Raw genomic sequence first — 22,031 nt, 5'->3', positions numbered from 1 at the left:
AAGAGAAGAAAATGTTTAAAAGAGGGGTGTACCCCACCTCCTCCACGTGTCATTTCTACTGGAGCTGATTAGGAGAAATCAATCAGTTATATTTTAAAGGGGTTGGGGAAAAGAAAAGGGTATGGGACCCCTAATCCAGCATTCCAAAATTCAGCACTTAATCTGATCTAATTTTTTTTTCTTTTTTTTTTAAGAAATTTATATTGATAAGATAAAAAAAAAAATCAGCTATATTCTTTTTATTTGGAATTTTATTCTGTTGAAGTAACTTACTTTATTTTATCTTTTAAAAATAAAAAAGAAGCTTGAAAAAAAAATCTGTGTCAAAGGAAACATCTGTTTCTTAAGCAGTTTAAAATAAATTGAGAAGTAAAAACATCTGCATTTCCAATGAACAAAATAAAGAAATGCAAGTTGGAAAAAACTGATCAATCAATCTTGACAGCTAGGCTTGCACTTTACTGATTCGCCCCCAATTCTCCCTCCTCTGTTTGACCATAAATTGGCCACACCCAGTTGACATTGAAACTACCATGTAGACAACAAAATGAATTCTATCCCTTTTGCGGTTTTTTATTCGATTTATTAATTTTTTATTTTGCTGCTTTTTATTAGTTATTAACTGCTAATTTGTTGTTTTTTTTTTCTTTGTAAATAGTGAGCTTGTTTTTTTTCTTGCTAATAGTTGTTTGCTTGTTTCTTTTTTTTTAACGTTATTAGTTTTTCGCTTATTTTTTGTTGTTATTCATTGTTAGTTTCTTAGCAATAATTGTTAAATTTTTTTTCTTTTTTTGTAGTTCCTTGTTAGCTTTTTTTTATTTTTTTTTTCTTGCGAGGTAAGCGTCTTTTGTTAAAACAAAATGTTATCTAAAAGAAAAAACGAGAACTATGATCTCGCTCCAAAGAAGAAACGATTATTTCTTCTTCATAGGATTCGAAATATTTCTTCTTGATTATATTATATAGATTATTATTTTGATTAGTAAAATTTCTTTAGATGGGCCAGTTTTAAATTCACCCCATCATAATCTACGATCGAAACTTGACTAAATTTATCGGTTTTTCTGAAATTAACAATGGAATTGAATTATAGTAATATTAGGGGCCCATATTGGAATTTCCGAAAGAGATCCAAAAATCGGCATTTCGTCAGTCCCGTGAGTGTCGGATTTAGGGTCCTATTACTTCCTTTTCTGTTCGCTCAAATTACAATTGCCGATGTTCTGCAGCAGATCGCGATACGGGCGAATATTTCGTCGACTTCGTTATTAATTTTTTTTTTAATAGTCTTTCTCTCAGAAAATTATTTCATCTTAAATAACTTTCCTTGAAAAATTTTTTTGCTACTAAAAAATATTTCGTCGGAAGCGCCGCTGCATCGGAAGCGCCGCATGTAGGAAAAAAACAACTTTTTTTTCGAAAGCGCCGCGGCGCTTCCGCCGAAAAATACGGTAACTAGCTATAAAGAGATTGAATAATATATATAGAAAGTTAGACTCTAATCCTGAACTTTGTTACTTATAATCCTAAACTTTGTAACTTATATAAAGACTTCATGCTTGAATATCAAAATTCAGGACATATGCAACTAGTTGACACCGATATTAAAGTAAACGCTAGTTATTATATTCCCCAACTTGTTGTACATCGCCCTGACAAAACTACCACAAAATTGAGTGCAGTTTTTGATGCTAGTGCGCAAACATCGAGTGGTGACTCACTTACCTCGTTTACAAATGAAGGGAGGCGTGCTTCAGGATGATTTATTTTCAATTATGTGTAGATTTAGGAAACATCCTGTAGCCTTTACGGCTGATAAAGGTATGTTTCGCACTGTCTTAATTGATGAAAATCAACGAGACTTACAAAGAATATTGTAGAAATTGAATAAAGATGAAGAAGCTAAAATTTACAAGCTCTGTACTGTTACCTATGGTACTACCCCTGCTCCATTTTTGGCAACGCGGGTCTTAAGACAAATTTCGATTGATGAAGGGAAGGACTTTTGCCATTGCAGCTCGTGTCGTCAAAAATTATTGTTATATGGACGATGTAGTCTCAGGGGCTAATGAATTAGTTAATAAACCTTCTTCATCGAGGTGGCATGGATTTACACAAATGGTCATCTAATGCAGTGGTTCTTAACCTTTTTAAGCCGCGACCCAAAAAAAGAGTCAAAATTTTTTCATTGCTTTATTTTAGATCGTATTTTTAAAAAATCTTCAATCCTACGATAATGATTTTTTTTTTACTTACAAATTTTTTATTTATTTTTTTAGTAATAAAGATAAACAAAAGTACTTTTCGATCCAAGGAAAATTTAATTAATAATCAAGTGTTAATAATTTTTATTGACCAAATTAAAATATATTTATAACTTTTTGAAAATAATTGACATTTTAACTTATTCCTAAAAAAAAAAGAAATATCAATACATATGTTAAGTCTTTTAAATTTTAAATGCAAGTCATACAGTTTTAATGAGAACCTTGTGCTTGAATACATTTTGAAAGATCTTCTAACCTCCGTTGAATGCTTGTCAAGGAGCACCTTATATCTATTTCAGGATTTAACTTGTTCCGGGAATTGTTTTTGATTAACACAGAGCCGAAAAACCAGCCTCACACATATATGTTGTTGAAAAGGGCAATAATACTTTTAGGGCTTCTTTAACAATTATTGGCTTTTCGGTTTTTAATTTTAACCAGAAAGCACATAAAGATTCAGTGTTTTTGTCGAAATTGTATCGTTTGAATTTCTATTAATTGTTCTTGAAATTGATTACCTTAATGTGCTGACCATTCTTTGGCGTAACTTTAAGCATGAAAAAATAAATAAAAAGCACAGTAACAGGTGGAAAAAATGATGATGAAATTTCCAGTGGGGTTTCTAAAAAGCAAAATTTTTTAAAGAAGAAAAAAAAAAGTAATACTATATAGGCCGCCCCGTTAGATACGCCTTCCTACTAAATTTTCATGTTTTAAATCAATAACGCCGCGGCCTATCTCCGCGAAATTACGGTAATATTAACAAATTCCTCATGCAAATCACTTACATCAAAATTAAATGGCATTCGAACCCAATTATGTTTGAAAACATCGTCTGCAGGGAAATATCGATAAAAGTCTGCTATTAGTTTTTCTAAATGATTAATAATAATTTTCTCTATTTCAAAATCTGTGATATCAATATTATTGTCTTCAACAAGTAAATTAAGAGTCGGGAATGAAGTAAGTTTCTTTGCTTCAACCTTATTTCTCCATAATTTGAGTTTATTTTTAAAACATGTAATTTTTTCAGTTAATTCAATAATAGTATGATTACGTCCTTGCATAGACGCATTTAGATTATTTATTTCAAATAAAATATCTGACAAATAAGCAACTTGAGTAATCCACTTCAACTCGGAGAATTTAGATGCTAATAGGTGTTCTCTCAAAAATAATTCGACTTACTCTTTGAACAACTTTGCCCTGTGACAGCCATCTAACTTCAGAATAATATAATAAATGTTCGTATTCTGCACCAGATTCGAAACACAGTTAAGAGCTCTTGATTTGATAAAATTGACTACCGCAACAATTTCATCCAAAACGATACATTATTCGGGTGATAATTTTTTTGAAGCAAGATATTGTCTATGTAACAAACAATGAATCGATATAATTTGTGGATTCATTTGTTTTGCTCTTGTCGAAAATCCCTTTTGAGATGCTGTCATGGCAGCTGCACTGTCGGTTCAAATACTGAAACACTGATTCCAATTTAATCCTTCTTCTTTAATAAACGAATCGACCATAAGAAAAATATCTTCACCTCTAGTTGTTGTTGACATTGGCTTGCAAAATAAAATGTCCTCCTGTATATCTGTTAAACCTGGATACCGCATGTAAACCATGAGTTGAGCATCTTTACTTACATCTGTCGTTTCATCCAGTTGAATACTAAATAAACCAGCAATTTTTATAGCAGAAATAAGTTGATTCTTAATATCAAATGACACATCATTAATTCGTAAACGAATTGTATCATTTGATAATGGTATCTTTTGTAATTTCTTTGAACTTTCATCTCCGCACATGATACGTGCCATGTCAATGGCAGCAGGTTTTATAAGTTTTTCAGCAATATTATGAGGTTTCTTTTGTCTTGCAATATGCCAAGCCACGTGAAAAGAAGCAAGTGTAGGCGCGAACCACATAGGATTGCGTAGCAATTCTCGGGGGTTGGCGAGCATTAGCGAACAGGGAGCGGAGCCTCCTAGTTTTAAATAAAATTGCAGCATTTTCTAGAATTCTTCAAAATATCAATAAAAAAAAGAATTTCAATCGCTAAAATCATGGCAATTTGTTTAAAAGTGCAATTTTAAATACTAAAATATTATCTAAATATTTCTTTTAGACTCAAAATTGTGGAATTCTATGAGTTCCCCGCAAAACATCGATAGAGATGCATTTGATTTTCTAAAATTCCAGGAGATCTTTTAAAATTGGTAAAATTCAAGCATTATTTTTAAATGTAGGCTATTTTAAATTTAAATACAAAAATATTACCATTTTAACATTGTTTTAAATAAACTTACGCCATTTTCTAGATTTCTTCAAAAAATCGATAAAAATTAAACAAATTTCAATCGCTTTAAATTATATTTTACTTTATAACCGTCGTTGAACAGCCGACCCAATTTCGTGGGTTAACGACTACTAATGTTCAACTCCGTAGCCTTGTAATTTTGAACCAATCCAGAAGACAAGGAAACTCCTGGATCAGTACCCCCAGAGGTATTGATTTGTTATGGGAACATGGGGGACTTTGAGACTCGGCAGATTTAACGTGCATCAGTCACCATTTACTACACGGGGAGTCTTCGGCCGGCGAGGATCGAACCCACGACCTCTTGGATATGGGCCCAGCGCCCTACGAAGCACAGAAATGCATTTTGGGAGGATATTTTCGCATCGTGATCTGACACGCCTACTACAATCGCCAAGGTGCAAAATGGATTTTAATCATGCAAATTGAAAAAAAAATATATAAACAAAAGGTCTTGCCCGGTGATGGCTAATCTTTCAAGTTGGTCATCTTCTGTTTAAGTTTCTCGCATCCATTTTGATGTCTCGAAGTCTGCTGCCTAGAAGTTGACAAGACTTATTATTCTGCCACAAATCACGATTCGGAAATTTTCCCCATTTTTTCTAATCGAAAGCATTTTTTCTTTTTAACAATAAATAAAAAAAATAAGATTATTTTAATTTAATACAAGACAAATAAGAAAAACAATAATTTTTGTATTAAAATTGCAGAAATTTACAAAATTCCGCAAAACATCGTCCAGGTCACCAATGAGCAGGGTTGGCAAGTTTTTGACACATGACGGTTTTTACCGGTTTATACCATGGTTTTTACCGTCATGTCAAAAACCCCTCTGTCAAAAACGTCAGAAACTGTCAAAAACCCATAGTTTTGATAAAACTGTATTTTAATTTGAGTTTAACTGCTCATGATTTAAAATTAATTCATTTTTGGGCAATAAAATTAGAAAAAAATTTGTTAAAAGATATTTAAGAACAGATTTTTAAGAACATACGGAAGAACGGATTTAAAAACAGATTGTCAAGTCATTCCTGAGTTTGTTAGTACAGTACAGAACCCGTTATCCGGAAATCAGAAAACCGGAAAACCAAAAAACCGGAACGAAATTCGATAAATTTTTCCACAATTTTTTAAAAAAATTTTTTTTTTCCTCATAAGATTTTACGATTTTTCTTTCTTTTTTGAAAGATGTTTACCTTACCATCATTTCAGAAATAATCATTAGTGTATTACCTCATCGTTTTTTCTTATTTTAAAGATTATTTCCAAATATTTTTTTTTAGCTAGGTTTAACACTAAAAAAAACGGCTTTTTGTAGCGATCAGAAAACCGGAAAAATCAGTTATCCGGAATAGCGATAGTCCCGATCGTTCCGGATAATCGGTTCTCTACTGTAGTTACAAATTTTGAAAGTTCTGTTTAGCTTAGAATATTTAAGAATTATTAGACTATTTAAGAAATGCCAAATTTTAAATTCTTGAATTTATTAATAGTTCCAAGTTTTTTTGTTTGTTTATTTCAAACAATTAAGAAGTGCAAAATTTAGAATCTTTTGCAAATCAAGCTATAATGATAAAAGTTAAGTATCACTATTTTCAATAAGTATGTTACAATATTTCTGTATGAATGTATATCCTTCTATAAGAATACGTGTATATAGTTGCAAAATCAATAGCAATCATTTACAACATTCATTTATAAAGGCAATTAAGTGAAAATAATATATTGTCCGCTATATGCTATAAATTAAAGAAAACAGTAGGTTTTTGACGGTTTTTACCAGTAAAAACATGGTTTTTACCACTGTCATGTCAAATACCAGTTTTTGACGGCAAAAACCCAACCCTGCCAATGAGGGAATTTAATCTCAGACTATGTCAACCTTCATCTATCAAAAGGTACCTCAAGATAGAATCAAGTTAGCATGTCTTATATACTAGTGAATTGGTATTTAATATTCAGAGCGGTAGTTACGCCACACATCTATAGAAACGAAATTGCATTATTATGTATTTTATTTATTTATATATAAAATATTTATTGAAATCACAATATATACATACCTTGATCAACAATCCCAGATATTTTTAAATTCAGAAGCACGCTAGCCTCAAAATGAAACCATAATCTGCAACTAAGTATATCGTGGTGGGTTGATATAACGTTTATAAAGTGGATACTTATTATCTGATATCGCGAATACCACGGACATGACACATGCGCCTTAAAGTTAAATGAAACTTCAATATATTGTATTCACGGCAGGAGAAATTTCTAGCCACTGAAAAGATAAGGAGAGGAGATACCGTAAAATAAATATCCCCTTAGCAAGCCTTAGAGTAGCCATGAGCTGATTCGTAATATCCCGGGCGTTGTGCATATCATTAAAATAAAGAAACAGTAAAAAGTATAGTGGTATACATTCTCTTCTTAAAATAAATATTTAAAGATTTATACAAAAGGTATGTTATTTCTCTAGAAAGGTAACAACGCTGAACTTTAATTTTACATTATGGTGAGTTATGAAAAAGGCATAATACAAGGGAAGATTCGACTGATTAGTCACACTATTTCCAACAAATAGAAATCGCAATGTACAATTTTAAATTAGGTTTTCATCGGCAGGAAAGAGCTTAAAAATTCATCTTTTCTTTTTCATCTCGGAAATTCGAAGGGAAAAAAAAAAGAAAAAAACAATTTCTTTGAAGAGGCAGATTTTTTTCTCTCCCCTTTTTACTAATGGTAAAAAGTTTTCCACAATTGTGATAAATTTTCTGCAAACTATGTTTGTGTCTGCTGAACAACGAAGGATAAGTAGGACCACATGGGCCCTTCTGTCTTTTAGTGTAAATTTACGCTCTACTTTATTTACTCTTGTGGAATATGTTTAGTAATTACACTACACGCAACTAATAAAACAGCATTGTTCTATTTACCTGTCATACATAAGGTATACAATGAATTTGCCACTACAGGATAATTGATATGAGTAGGAGGATCTTTAACTTGAGTAGGAGTCAACTCATTGCCTTGATCAACCACAGCATCTTTATATCTTACCTAGAAAGAAGAAAAAAAATTATAATTCAGTAGCAAAATTAAAGAAAATTGGTTAGAAACTTAAAATGAATAATTTAATATTGAGAGCTTTTAATATTTTACAGAAATTAATACCATATAAAATTCTCCACACATTTTGTTGTCCCCAGACAGAATTCCGATTAACTAGTTTCTATGAAAACATTGAAAGTTAATAGAAAGACATGATCTAACGGAAGAGACCATGCATTAAATTTCTCATAATTTCTTCCCATTATTTCAGATATTAATATTCTTATCTATTAAAAACTATACATAAAACAAAAGAAAATTATCTAAAAATTGTAATTCTAAGCTTCTTAGCTGATAAAGGTTAAATAGGAAATAATTTGCTGCTACATATAATTGAGACAAGTATCAGGGTTCATTCTAGGGTTTGAGGGTGCTTCTTTTCAGATCGTTTCTATCATAAATCCATATCATTTATGAATAATTTTATCAGCAGCTGTTTGTTGTTTTTTTTTTTACTGTTTTCTCAAGGCTTTTTCAATTCTGATGCAATTAATAAACTGTTATAACTAGCCAGGGGTCTGTAAAAGCCAAATTTACTACCGTTTAGCGGTACCTTCACAAATTCAATTTTAGGAAAAACGGTAGTTTCACAAAATACTTTTTCCTAAAGTTTTATTTTTGTGTTGATTTTTGAATATAATTTTTTAATTTTCACAAATTATGTCTAAATTTTCACAAAATAGGTACCTCTCAGAAAAACCTAGACAGACCCCTGCTAGCTAATTTCATATTTTAGTAATCACTTTTTCACACGCTTGATTAGCAACGAATCAATCGTAAATCCACATGAATTTTCAATCGCTTTTTCGGCAGTTATTACGATTAGTTACAGTTTTTTCATTCATGTTGACATCGTTTTTTAAATCTCATATTTTTATGTTCAGTGAAGTCATTATTACAACTCACAACATTTTCAAAATTCCAGAATTCAAAATCCATTATAAAATCAATTTATAGAATATGTGAATTTAACACAGGAATTATTTTAATTTAAACTAATTCTCTTTAAAAAATATTAATATTTTTTTAAATGACAAAATTAAGAACTTCGTGTATTTTTTTGGGTGTCCTAAAAGCTATGCAAATATTTCTGAACAATGCCTTTTTTTTGTAATAAGTACCCTTTTTTAGGGGGAAACAGTGTTCTTGCAGTTTCTAGAACCCTCCACTTTTTAAGGTCTTCTAGGATGAACACTGCAAATATAATTAATTATATACACTACCGGTCAAAAGTTTGGGAAAATTTTAAAATCAACAAAGAAAAGGTCTAAATTCAAATGTTCATAGAACTGCGAAAAATCATTCAAATTGCATGAAAATTTGATATGTTCTAAAGTGAACCCTCTACAGTTAGTTACATATGTTCAAATTGCAATACAGTAAGATCCGCTTAACGCTGTTTCATTTAGAGCTGTTTCGGTTTAGTGCTCTTTTATTTCAACCTGGGGATTCCCCAAATATGTACATAACATATCCGAAACAGTGTAGTTGTGCTTCTTGTTTGGTGCGGTGCTGTACGGAAGTATTCTTATCATTTGAAACATTTGTTGACATTATTGTAAGTACATATAAATTTATATAACACTATAACGATTAATACAATGACAAATATTATGATCTTTAGTTTTTATCACAGGTGATAATGAAAAACAAGAAAAGAAAGCAACTAGAAAAAGTATTTCACTGGAAACTAAAATGCAAGTGATTAGAAGATTAGATTCTGGTGAACGTCCATCTCAAATAAGTGCTGCATTGAATTTGGCAACTTCAACAATAAGGACAATTCTTAAGAATAAAGAAAAAATACTGTCATCAGCAACAGCAACTATGTCAAGCTCTGCAACTAGAATTACCCGTTCTAGAAATAACATTATAGAGGAAATGGAAAAACGACTGTCTATATTGATTGACCATGAAATTGAACACAATATGCCATTAAGCTAATCTATCATAATGGAAAAAGCTAGAAGAATTTTTAATTGCATTCAGGTTGAAGCAAGTGAAACTTTCGTTGCTAGTCGAGGATAGTTTAATAGATTTAAACATCAAAATAATCTTCACAACATAAAGATTACAGGAGAAGCAGCAAGTGGTAATACGAAAGCGGCGGCTGAATTCCCAGCGACATTAAAAACAATTATTGAACAAGGAAACTATCCTCCAGAATTGGTTTTTAATGTTGATGAAACAGGCCTGTTTTGGAAAAGAATGCCAAAACGAACCACTCCAAAAACCCCAAGAGTGATGAAAGGCATATCTAAATCAACTTTACCTGTAATTCCGGAGTCTAATAAAAAATCATGGATAACTATGACAATTTTCCAGGATTGGTTCACTGAACATTTCTGCCCATCTGTTAAACGTTATTGCGAAATTAAAAAACTTGAACAAAGAGAACTATTATTAATTGATAATGCTCCAAGCCACCCAACAAATTTATCAGACTTAACAACATGCATTCCAGTCGAAGTGGGTTTTTTGCCGTCGAACACAACTGCCTTAATCCAACCAATGGACCAAGACGTTATATCCAAATTTAAGGCTTATTACTTGCAGCAAAGCGAAGACATTGGACACTCTGTCGATATGGATGAAATATTGTAAATTAGCAAAACAAAGCGGTTTAGATGAGGTGAATGTGGAAGACGTCGAAGAAGCTAGTCCTTCTAATGATGAGCTAAGGCAGTGTTTCCCAAAGTGGGGTACGGGAGCAGTTCAGAGGGGGTACACGCTCTTATGCGAAACATCTTGCAACAAACAAAACTTTCAAAAAGTTTTATTTTAAAACAAAGCTAGCCATGAAAATTTACAATTGCGTATTTTCCTATTTGCTATTTTTTGCAGAGTGAACAGTTAATAATTAGTGGTGTCAACAGCCAGTTGTGATTTTTAACTTTCATGCATTTTTTTTATAACAGCAAAAACAATATCATCCTTCTCACTGATGCAAATAAACTTATTAACAAAACTTAGTACCAATAAAGAAAAATAAACATAGAAAACGTTTCATTAGCATGCGTTCATTCTACAATTAAATAGTTCAATGAAACAGGACTCTACGTTGATCGGACATGTTCCGGAAGGCTAAAGTTTACATCAAATCGAGATGATCGAAAAATTATTGTTACAAGTTTAAAAAATAGATTCGATACATCTGCACAACTGAAGTGTAAATAAATTCCAGGTTCAGAAAAAGTTTCAACTTCAACAATAAAATGGCGTTTGCGTAAAGCTGGCTTATTTGGACGTGTCGCAGCAAAGAAACCTCTTCTTAGACCCAAAAATAAAATACTACGATTAGAATGGGCTCGCAAACATCAGCATTGGTCAATCGCAGATTGGAAAAGTGTACTATGGACTGATGAATCAAAATTTGACATTTTTGGGGCCAAACGCCACATGTTTGTAAGGCGCCGTGAAGGAGAACGAATGCAACCAAATTGCATTCGACCAACGGTTAAATGCGGAGGGGGTGACATAATGGTATGGGGATGTTTTGGAAACGATACTGTAAGAGAATTAATTAAAATAGATGGAATAATGGACCAAAAAAAGTACTATTCTTTTTGCAATGACATGCTATTCCTTCGGGTGAAAAAGTTGTCGGTCCAAATTTTTTATTTCAGCAAGACAATGATAAAAGCACACGTCAAAATTATGCAAAAATTATTTTTAAAAAAAAAGAAAACGAAGGCCGATTGAAAATTATGACGTGGCTAGCTCAGAGTCCTGATTGTAACCCGATTGAACTTTTATGGGATCATTTGGATCAACAAATTCGATGCTCTGATATTTCAAATCGAAATCAGTTATGGGACATTTTACAACAGGAATAGAACTCTATATCACTTGAAGTGATTAATGGTTTCTTAGAACGAATGCCAAGCATATGTAAGGCTATAATAAAAGCAAAAGGTGGATGGTTCGAGGAATCTAAGATTTAAATGTTAATTTATTTAATTACTAAATACGAATAAGAATATGTTAAATATTTGACCTGTTGTAAATTAAATAGTTTAGTGAAAATGATAATTTTTTATACAATTATTATTTTTTTAGAATTATTCATGTAATTATTGTTATAACTTTTTATTTTAATTTAGTATAAAGTAAAAATATCACAACAAAATTAATACATATAAGCAATAAATATAAACACTAATAATTACAATAATGAATAAGAATATCTGTTTTATAATAAATATCAAATTTTTGAAAATATAGAAAACATTAAAAAATTTCTTCGGTAGAAGATGTATAGACCAAAAGACTGCATAAGTGGAATGCTCAAAAATCGAGAAAAGTACTTGAAAATTCTAACTTCGTCAAAAAAAATCAAATTGATTTTAAATTCTGAGGGCTTACATAGAACAGTTCGAATAACTATTTTCCATTAACAGAATGTACGAAAAATTTTGTTTGCAGGTGTTCAAACTTAACAAATTTTTTCACCATAAAAACAACCCATGATGAAAAGCTGGATTAAGCTCACAAAAAACAAAGTATTGCTATTTGATCATATGTAACTAACTGTAGAGGGTTCACTTCAGAACATATCAAATTTTCATGCAATTTGAATGATTTTTCGCAGTTCTATGAACATTTGAATTAAGACCTTTTCTTTGTAGATTTCAAAGTCTTAGCAAACTTTTGACCGGTAGGGTATGGCACAAATACAGGGCCGGATTAAGACCTCTTGAGGCCCTAAGCACTGAAAATATTTTGGTGCCCCCCTCTAACAATTAAAAATACATCTGCTATTAAGTCACGTGTTAATTCTAAATATAAAATCAAAATTTTTTTTAAAAGAAAATATTTATTTAAATAAAAAAAATTAAAATATGATCAATTGAAAACTTTTCAATTAATATAAAAAAAAACTTCTGTTTGTGCACATGTACCATGTGCAAAAAAGCAAACACTTTGAATGACATATGATCGAAAGTTTGAACTTTTATATACTAAGACTCAAAATACTTTAGAAAAACAGACACATCTTTTTCTAAAAAAAGCATAACTTTTTTTTTAAATGTTCGAATTCTTGACTCTCGAAATATATAGCCATACCACGAGAATTTTTTTAAACGAACTAAAAAATTTTAGCGCACAATAATAAAATTCATTTTCCTAAAAATAGTTCCTTGTCAAAAATAATTTTTAAGAAGCATTAATTATTTTATATTATTTTATTTAAGAGAATAGACGAAAGAACTTTAAATTGAAAATTTAACAAATGTCATTTTAAATGACAAAATATAAAATTTAATGTGTATTAAATCAGTCAAATACAACTGAATTATTCAATTTTAAAAAAGTTATATATTTAACATTTAATTTCTCAAGATAATTCGACAGATTTCTTTCAAATTTTGTATTTTACCATTTACATTTATGTTCTTTAAAATTATATAAAAATTTTTACATTTTTAAATTGAAAATTTTTCCGACTATTAATAATAAATAATTTTAAAAAAAACTATTTTTGTCGGGAAAATATTTTTAGGTAAATGAATTTTATTATTAGGTATAAAATTTTTTCAATTCGTTTCAGAAGTTCTCGAGACATTGCAAAATGCGTGAAAACTGAAATTAAATAATGGAGCCCAAACTTTCAACCTAAAAAAAAACTTTTGGGACCTTAATTTCCTTATTGCGAATATCATCCATATTTTGAGGGACAAATATCCAAATTTAACAACATACATATAGATATGTATATATATAGGTAGAGGAAGCACGTTTGCCTGACTTAAAAAAATATCTTCTGCACCATCTAATTAGCATATTTTAAGATTGGCCCTTAAACCATTTAGATTGAGATCTAGAACCTAAGTTAAAATCCGATCACTAAATCAAGAGTTATTCAGGTTTTTACTTTTTTTATTTTACGCACTGTATATAATACAACATACTTTTACAAATAATAATGCTTTTCATTATTTCTTTTCCTTTTTAAACCTAATATATTAATAATGATTGGAAGAGAAATGTAAATTTATAAATGCAACAATTATCATAAATGATCCTATAAAATCTGGATTAAAAATAATAAGTGAACTTATTTTATAATAACAACTCACTCTAGATTGCATCTGTGGAAAACAGAACTAATTACCTAATAAAATTATTACTATTTTGTTTAATATTTTGGACATTCTATTAATTAGGTAGCCTGTCAAAGGTACAGAAGAGTTTAGGAGCAATAAATAACTAACAATTAAATCTTAATTTGACTAGTAAAAAAATGACTTTTTAGAAAAAATGATAGAAATCACTTAAAACTACTCCATTAAACCTGTACATAAAAATGTCATAAGTGATAGCAGTAACTTTGGTCTGAAAAAGCTGTCTCAGTAAATAAACACTCTGTCCTCAATAAGTAAATAAATGCAAAAACAAAATACTTTAAATTACTATAAATTCAATTATCAGATTTTCGTTTACAAATTTTGAGCATTCGTGTTTTTATAATACAAAACAAAAACATAAATAGAGCAACAATGAATATAATATAAAAACTAAACTTAATTAATAATCAGTAGAACATAACAAACCATCATTTTTAATTTATTCACTTTTTTTTTCTTTTGGTGTATGTTAACAATATTTTTTATTCCTGTATGCATACGCGTACATAATACCACATAAGTTTTATCGAAAATAATTTTAGGTTTGGAAAAATACAATCCTTAGAAACATGAACAGAGGTATTGTATGTAATTTTATTGAACCAACATTTATCTTAAACCAACCGAAATCTACTTTGCCTACTCAAATTTTATGTACTAAATATTTCACATATTCTTTACAACATTTAAAGACAAATTCATAAAATAAATCGAAATAAAATTTGTGTATTGTTACTTAAAATTTTTATTTAAAATCGAATAAATATTTAAATTATAACGTCATAGAATAAAATTTATTTCAATAAGATCAATTATTTAAAAAAATTTAATTACTTCTTAAAACTTATAATATGGCATCCCCTCCTAAGAAATACCTATGTCACATTGTATTTTTAACAAAAACTTGAAATTTGTTTTTATTACTTTTGAGTATTATTCTGTAATAGAATGCTTAAAATGTAAAAAAAAATATATAATTTTTAAAAATTGTAATTTTATTTTTTCATTTAGGTTTAATTAATTTTTTATAATTAAAATATTATAATGCTTTAGAAAAATTAAACTCTTTACTTATATTTATTTACATAATCAATATTGATCGATAAATAATAATTATTGATAAAATTATTTGAGGGGTTTAGCTACTACCTGAAGCAATATAAGCTGTAAACTATTACAGCATGCTTTCAAAAGCAAGAATAATGTTGATATAATGTTTATATTTAGAATAATGTTTCAGTACAATAAACTTTTTCTGTGCATTCACGTATAATTTTACCTTTTTTTTTTTCCTTTCATGAAATTTATTTTTTTTCTTCTCATATTTCCGTAAAAATATCATAATAATTTTTAGAGTCACAAACAATAGTTTTATTTGTTCCTTATAAATTTTATATACAAGAAATGACTTTGTAAAAATAAGGAAAAACTACCGATACTATAATTTCAATAGCCTATTGCAATATTAACTATTTTAAAGATTAAAATGATAAAATTTAATTACGAATTGCAAATAAACTTTTAAGTTTTTAAGAAAAGATGGTTAGTTATTTTACATATTATACATTAAATGTTACATTATATGTTAAAATAACCAACTTTGAAATACCTTCTACTAGATCTTAGTACACATTTTAACACAAAAAAAGAAGAAAAAGAACTTTTGAATTTAAAATTTCGGTACAGGCAAAGATGATAAAAGAAAAATTTTGAAAATAAATATTTTCGAAGTGGAGAAACATCAAAGTTAATCATTTTAACAAGGCTATTTATCAAACACCTGACTTTAGCTTTTCCTAAAAATAAATTAGTGATTTCGTTTGAACAAAATTAAAGTTATATTTCATTAATCTGCCTTTAAAAACCTGTTCAAAATTTAATAATTAAAATTATTTGCCCAATTCCTAGATGATTCCTCAAGTATTGTTTATAAAAACATTTTCATTTTCAATAAACATTGGGAACAAGGAAAGGGAACCAATTTAAATAGAATAAATGGTTACTTACGTCAACTCTAAAATTTCTGCAAGAGTCATGTTTGTCTTAATATGATCGTTGCCCGAAATAGTCACAAAAATCAAATAGTAAAATAATCGATAAAGTTAAATAAAAATAAAACAATGCGAAAAAGTAAAATAATCTAAACACGAACCAAGTTGAAACAAAATCCTGCAAACTAAGGTGTAAAGTGTTTACCAAAATGTTTAATTTGTGTGTATATACGGGGGTGTGTAAATACGGGAAATTAGTTACTGATTGTAGCTTAAATAAAGTTATTGGTTGAAAATTATGTCAATCAAGAAACTTTTCTTTTCCTAGACCTCCCACTTTCTTCAATCTTAAGTTATCATTTATTTGTATCTGTACCCCTCGAAAGGAAGACAATTTGAATTTTCTGAGATATGGCCCTTTCCTCTAAAAAAAGAAGGGGGAACAAATCGACTATAGGATGCTTAAAGATATCTGAGATGAAAGGATGTTCTCTGTCTGTAGTAAATCAATTGGTTACACTTGTCTTGTCCTTAAAGTGGTTCTTCTCAGAAAATTTAGCTTTGTTAACGCATATGTTGGGGACAATCACGGTGGTCCTTTTCAAGAGTCTTTGAATTCATGAAATCGAATGCTGGCAATAAACAGCTTTTGCTGTTTTACGACGGGATTGCTTGTTACATGCAGAAAGCAAGATCAGGTTAAATTGAACCCGTTTCCCAGCAGTCTGGTGCTTATAATAAAATAACAGGAACAACAATATTTTTCCCACTCGTTTATGCAGAATGACCAATTTTTATTTTAAGAAAAAGTTAAATGGACAATGGAAATACCTTAATTAGTTATTTATTTATTTCAATCTGATGTACACACGAGCTGCAAGTAAAAATTAAAAGCAACGATTAAATTTATTTTTAGTGACAGAAATAATATTATTTTCAAAATATTTACATGTTCAAATTATCATCTTAATAAAAGTTGATGAAATTACACACACATATATATATATATATATTCTCATTAATAATTTTGATTGGCTCTAACTTTAATCGTAATCATTAAGGATTTTCTTTATTAGTTATTAAACATATTTTTAAATTCAATTAATAAAAATATCTTTATATCTTTCTTAAATTTGCTATTTAATTTTGATTTGAAATTTTCAGAACTTTTCTTATTTCTTAATTGTAATTTTTACAAATTTCGTTATAAGATGCACAAAATATAGTTTACTTGCACTAAACCCAATTCAATGATCGAAAATTTGATTTTATTGCTACTTATTTCATATATTTGATTTTAATATTAAATTAGTTTTAATGGATACTCTTTTTAATGTATTTTTCACCGTCAACGAACATCCGATTCACATTGTGAATTTACACATCTTTTGTGCTCAACTTTTATAACATTTGTATTTATACAAGACTCTAAGGAACCTGTAATTTTTTCCTTATTAAAAGACTAGCTGCTTGCAATCATATTACATAGTATATATTTTAAGTTTTAAAATCTAATTTCAACATTCGCTATATATATAGATAAAAAAAATATAAGTAATGCGAAGTGTGTGGTCATATTTTCGCAAATTTAACCTCTCCTCCACAAAGAAATTTCGAAAAATGATACTTAAACACAGCTCCTTTTTCTTAATTTAGTGAATAAAAAAATTATTTGACGTAAAATTTTGAAATAAATTTTTGTAACACAACCTTTACGTAATTTGATGACTTCTTTTTCCAGTTGCAATGAGAATATAATTAAAAATAAAGTGTAAGCAAATATTTTTGAAAAATGCACATAAAAACAAAAACATGCACAAAAACTGCAAACATGCATAATACAGTTTTTTTTCACATCAGAAATCACATATTTTGCATCATCAAATCATTGCATCAAAATGTTGTAAATAAATCTTTTTTTACATAAAAAATCAAATTGACGAAGTATTAACTTTGCTACAACTGCGAAAAATATTATGTAAACATGAATCGTAGCAGTATGTTGTATCATTGTAATGGATAAATAAATAGATCTTTTATCGCATAGAAATTCGCTACCTAATTTAATTATAAGACCAAAAATTTTTGATACATAACATCTTTTGTTTTTTTCTTCTTTTATTATGTAAAATTTCGTACTTAGAAAAGCTTGTTATCTACTCTTAAAATGGAAACTCAAAATAATAAATTTTTTAAGTAATGTTTCAAAAAAAAATTTTATTATATACTCCTAACATTTAGTCAAGCTTTGTGGTGCCCCCCTATCCCCTGGTGCCCTAAGCACGTGCTTAGTGTGCTTAATGGTTAATCCGGCCTTGCACAAATAAAATCCAGGGAAAGAATTTTTAGAGGAAATATTATTATAAGGAATACTGATTTCATTATCTCTTCATCCAATGTAATGACATACAGCACAATAGAAATAAAATTCCTAAGTTTACTCAATTTTGAAGGGACAGAAAAAAGAATACGATTTTTGTGATCACTGAAGCCTTTCTGATGAAATAGGAGGCTTGAATCTAAAATTAAACATGTTCTCCTAAAATTATTAAGTGCACAACAAAATAACCACCATAGTTAGTAATAGGAAATGGATGTCTTATTTCAACACCTTTGAGTTGCTCATTGTTGTCTGGTTAAAAATTGGTAACTTTTTCAATTTTGCCATTACATACAGCAAAATATATTTAGTTTAATTTATGTCTAATCAATAAATAAAATCCAAAATGTATCTTGCAGAGTTGTAACCATTTTTGAATAAATAACCATTGGAGAATTTTGGTTATTTTCTTCTTGTGTAATTCAAATGTTACATACAAGAAATTATCCTTCATGTTTCATGAAAAATTTAATCAAAATTCTCTTTTTTGCTTAGCAAAAGAGTGAAAGAATAACAATATTTTATATAATTTATTATGCAAATGACAGACTGCACAAAAAAATCACAAAGAAAAAAAGAATATTTGTACCCTTGATTTCCAGTCTTGCAAAATCAAGTCCAGTCTTGAGTCTTTGCAAAAGTTTCAAAACTAGTTCCTACTTGCAAATATAAAACGCAAATATATTCACGAAAAACAAACTGCTTGTGAATGTGCTAATGGTGATACTCTTTCCTTGCCCAGAAATTTATTCACAGGACTTCTTGGTGTCATTCTGTTTTGGTCTTGATTCTTAATTCTACATAATAGCTTTTTGTTCGAGGGGGGGGGGAGGACAAGTGAAAGAATGATATACTGCTATATTTTAATTCTTTTGTTAACCTGCATTTTGAAACATTTTCCTCTAAATTTCTTCTTCATAAGTCGTAAAACAAACATAAATTAAACCGGAGACATGTAAATGACTGTTTTTGTGAGATACTGCTTTAAAGAAATAAAAACACACATAAAATACAACCTGTAATGTGTAGCTTTGAAATCCAGCATAAATATAAAAATTTATGTTTGATATCACAAACAAGTGAATATAAATTACAGTGTTCTCTCTAAGTGTTTTTAGACGGACGGCCTGCCTTTTATGCCCTTTGGTGTACATTTTTTCCACTTTTTGTAAAAATAATCTGCCATCCCTTAAAAACGCTGCCTTTTTATTCATATTCCATTTAAAAAAATTTATTCGCCGTTTAAACAATAATTACACAGTGGTAAAACTGCCTGTGCTTATAGGTTTAATTCTTATCACTATTACAGTACAAATATTTATTTTGATAGGATAATTTTTATAACTTTTCTTTTTTCAGGGGTATATTAATTGATATTTTAAATGAATTTGAATCTTAAAATTATTTTTTAAATAAATATTTTTTTTTTTTAAAAATGCACTTTTAAAATCTGCACTTTTTCTCATAATTTCCACTTCAAATCACAGAAAAAAGCTCTCAAGCCATTTATCCTTTTATTATTTTTATTTTTAGCATACTTTTTTTGAAAGAAAAAAAAACTGCACAGTGATTGTCTTTTAGCATGCTTTTAAATATTTCCTATAAACTAAAAAATTTTCTCTCATTTTTATAATGAGTGAGAATTAAGTTTCTGAAATACACACATTTCAAATTAGTTGAGGATCAAATTCAGTTATTACACAATGTTATACATTTTGATAAATTTTAACGGTATTGAGTGCCCTTTCAAAATTCAAAAGTGCCTTTTTCTGTAAAGGAAGCGCCTTGCCGTTTTTAATTCCCAGGGAGAACTCTGCTAATTGTATTTTAAAAAAACATTTGATTTAAATCAAGACATTGGATTTTCAACTCGCATGAATACGAATCACAATGTGTTACTTTTACAGGGTTTATTCTAGGCAGGGTCTACAGCGCAGCCCGCCCCGTATGCCCCTTTGATGAAAAATTTCCGCCCTGATGTAATAAAATGCGACCTGGTGTGCCCCTCCAAAAAGAGACCACCTTCCCGCAAGAAAGAATTTTTTTTGTTTTGTCCCCCCCCCCCCACTTAGTGATACTTTTCTTGAAATCAACTTGTCTTCCCTCTAGCTCAGTGTTTCCCAAACTTATGACTTCTGTGTACCCTTTCTAAATTTTTCGTAACGCTATGTACCACTAATAAAAAATGAATGTATTTTTTACCATAAAAATTTCCACAGAAGTTAAAAATCACAACTGAGTGTTGACACCACTAATTATTAACTGTTAACTCTGCAAAAAATAGGCAATAGAAAAATACGTAATCGTAAATCTTCATGGCTAGCTTTGTTTTTAAATAAAAATTTTTAAAATTTTCGTCTGTCGCAAGATATTTCGCACAAGATCGCATACCCCCGTTAAACTGTTCCTGTACCCCTGGGGGTACGCATACCACACTTTGCGAAACACTGCTCTAGCTCAATAGCTACGGGTAAAAGAGATTCCGAAACGCCCCCCCCCCCCTTACTATTTCCTCTTGAAGTTAGTAGTTTAAATAAGAGATCTTCCAAGAAGTTCCTCCTGTCAGGAAATGCAACCCTCCTGCAGCTGTGTGGGTTGCTATTTTCTCTTTTTAGAAAAATGTCTTTTTCTTAGAAATGGAAGTATTGCTTATTTTAAGAAACCATACCGCAATGGTGACGGTCAGTAGGCCTGCCAAGAGTTTTCTTGGAAAGAATTTTTTTAAGGGAAGAAATCTTGTTCACAAAGCCTGTAGACAATTTTAGGGGTCAGACTAAACCATTGAAAAAGGATACATTCTCATGTATCTTCTGGAGCCCTCCACCCCCCTCTGTCCAGCTTTATTCTTTTGAAGGAAAAAAGAAATGTTTTACTTTTGATTTCAAAAGTGAAGGGACTTAGACAATTAACTACGAAATTAAAAAAGCTTTTTTATCAAAAAAGGAAAACAAAAAAAAATATTAATTTTAAAACGAACTTTTTTTTTTTACAATGACACAATAAGTTTCAAGTTATGTTTCATTACAAGTTATTTTAAGAATTTATATTGGCAAACGATTATTTTTATTTATTTATCTTAGATATTTTTTTTCGAAGATTTTCTCATTCTTCATTGGCAGTAGTCACCATTTTTTAAAAGACAAAAGATAGAAACAAAATTCCCTGTATTTTCCCTGTTATTTTTAAATTCCCTGTATTTTCCAGGTTTTCCCTGTGGAGTGGCAACCCTGTTGTAGATGAAGCATACTTAATTCAGTTAATCGTTTTTTTTCCCCTTTCTTTCCTTACTTACTATTTGGTTCCAACTGTTCATCCTAATTAATACTGAATACATCCTAATAAATGCGGAACTTTCCTTTATTTAATAGTATTAAATTTATTTATAGTAGCTGTATGCTTGTATTAAAAAATAAAATTTATTTGAAGATACAACATGTGTTATTCGAAAAAATTTCTTCTTTTTTCTGAATGATCACAATGCAGTATAAATTTGGCCGCATATTTTAAATAGAACTAAATAAATAGATAAATTAAGAAATGGTTTTCTTTCTTTAGTAGGAACTCGTTTATTTGACGATATTTTTCAAATGAGGTTTTTGATTCAATACTATCACAATTACCACGCCGATCTATAACTCTATGTTGTACTTTCCATATATTTAAATATGACACTTCTTAATTGTTACTTAAATTATTTTCTTCTCGTTATTATAGAAATTTGGTCTTTATTTCGGCGCTTATTGCAATTTCGGCTATGATCTATATCACATACCATGACGATTTGACAAAGCATTGTAATATTAGATAGATTAATTTAAATACAAAACT

The 22,031-nt window shown here is 29.4% G+C and overlaps 1 protein-coding gene across 1 annotated transcript in view; it reads right to left on the bottom strand.

Annotated features, from left to right (window-relative positions):
• LOC107450429 (protein D3) overlaps positions 1-22,031 on the bottom strand; it is a 59,438-nt gene that overhangs the window by 17,176 nt on the left and 20,231 nt on the right. Inside the window, exon 2 of the mRNA XM_087156120.1 lies at positions 7,530-7,653. Within this exon, the coding sequence (XP_087012246.1) occupies positions 7,530-7,653 (124 nt within the window). The remainder of the gene's footprint in view (positions 1-7,529; positions 7,654-22,031) is intronic.

The sequence above is a fragment of the Parasteatoda tepidariorum genome, chromosome 12 (genome assembly GCF_982258835.1).
Source record: "Parasteatoda tepidariorum strain Cologne lab strain chromosome 12, Ptep-v5.0, whole genome shotgun sequence".
Lineage (NCBI taxonomy): Eukaryota > Metazoa > Arthropoda > Arachnida > Araneae > Theridiidae > Parasteatoda > Parasteatoda tepidariorum.
Note: the sequence above shows the minus strand (reverse complement) of the source record. Positions and strands in the feature narration are given on the sequence as shown.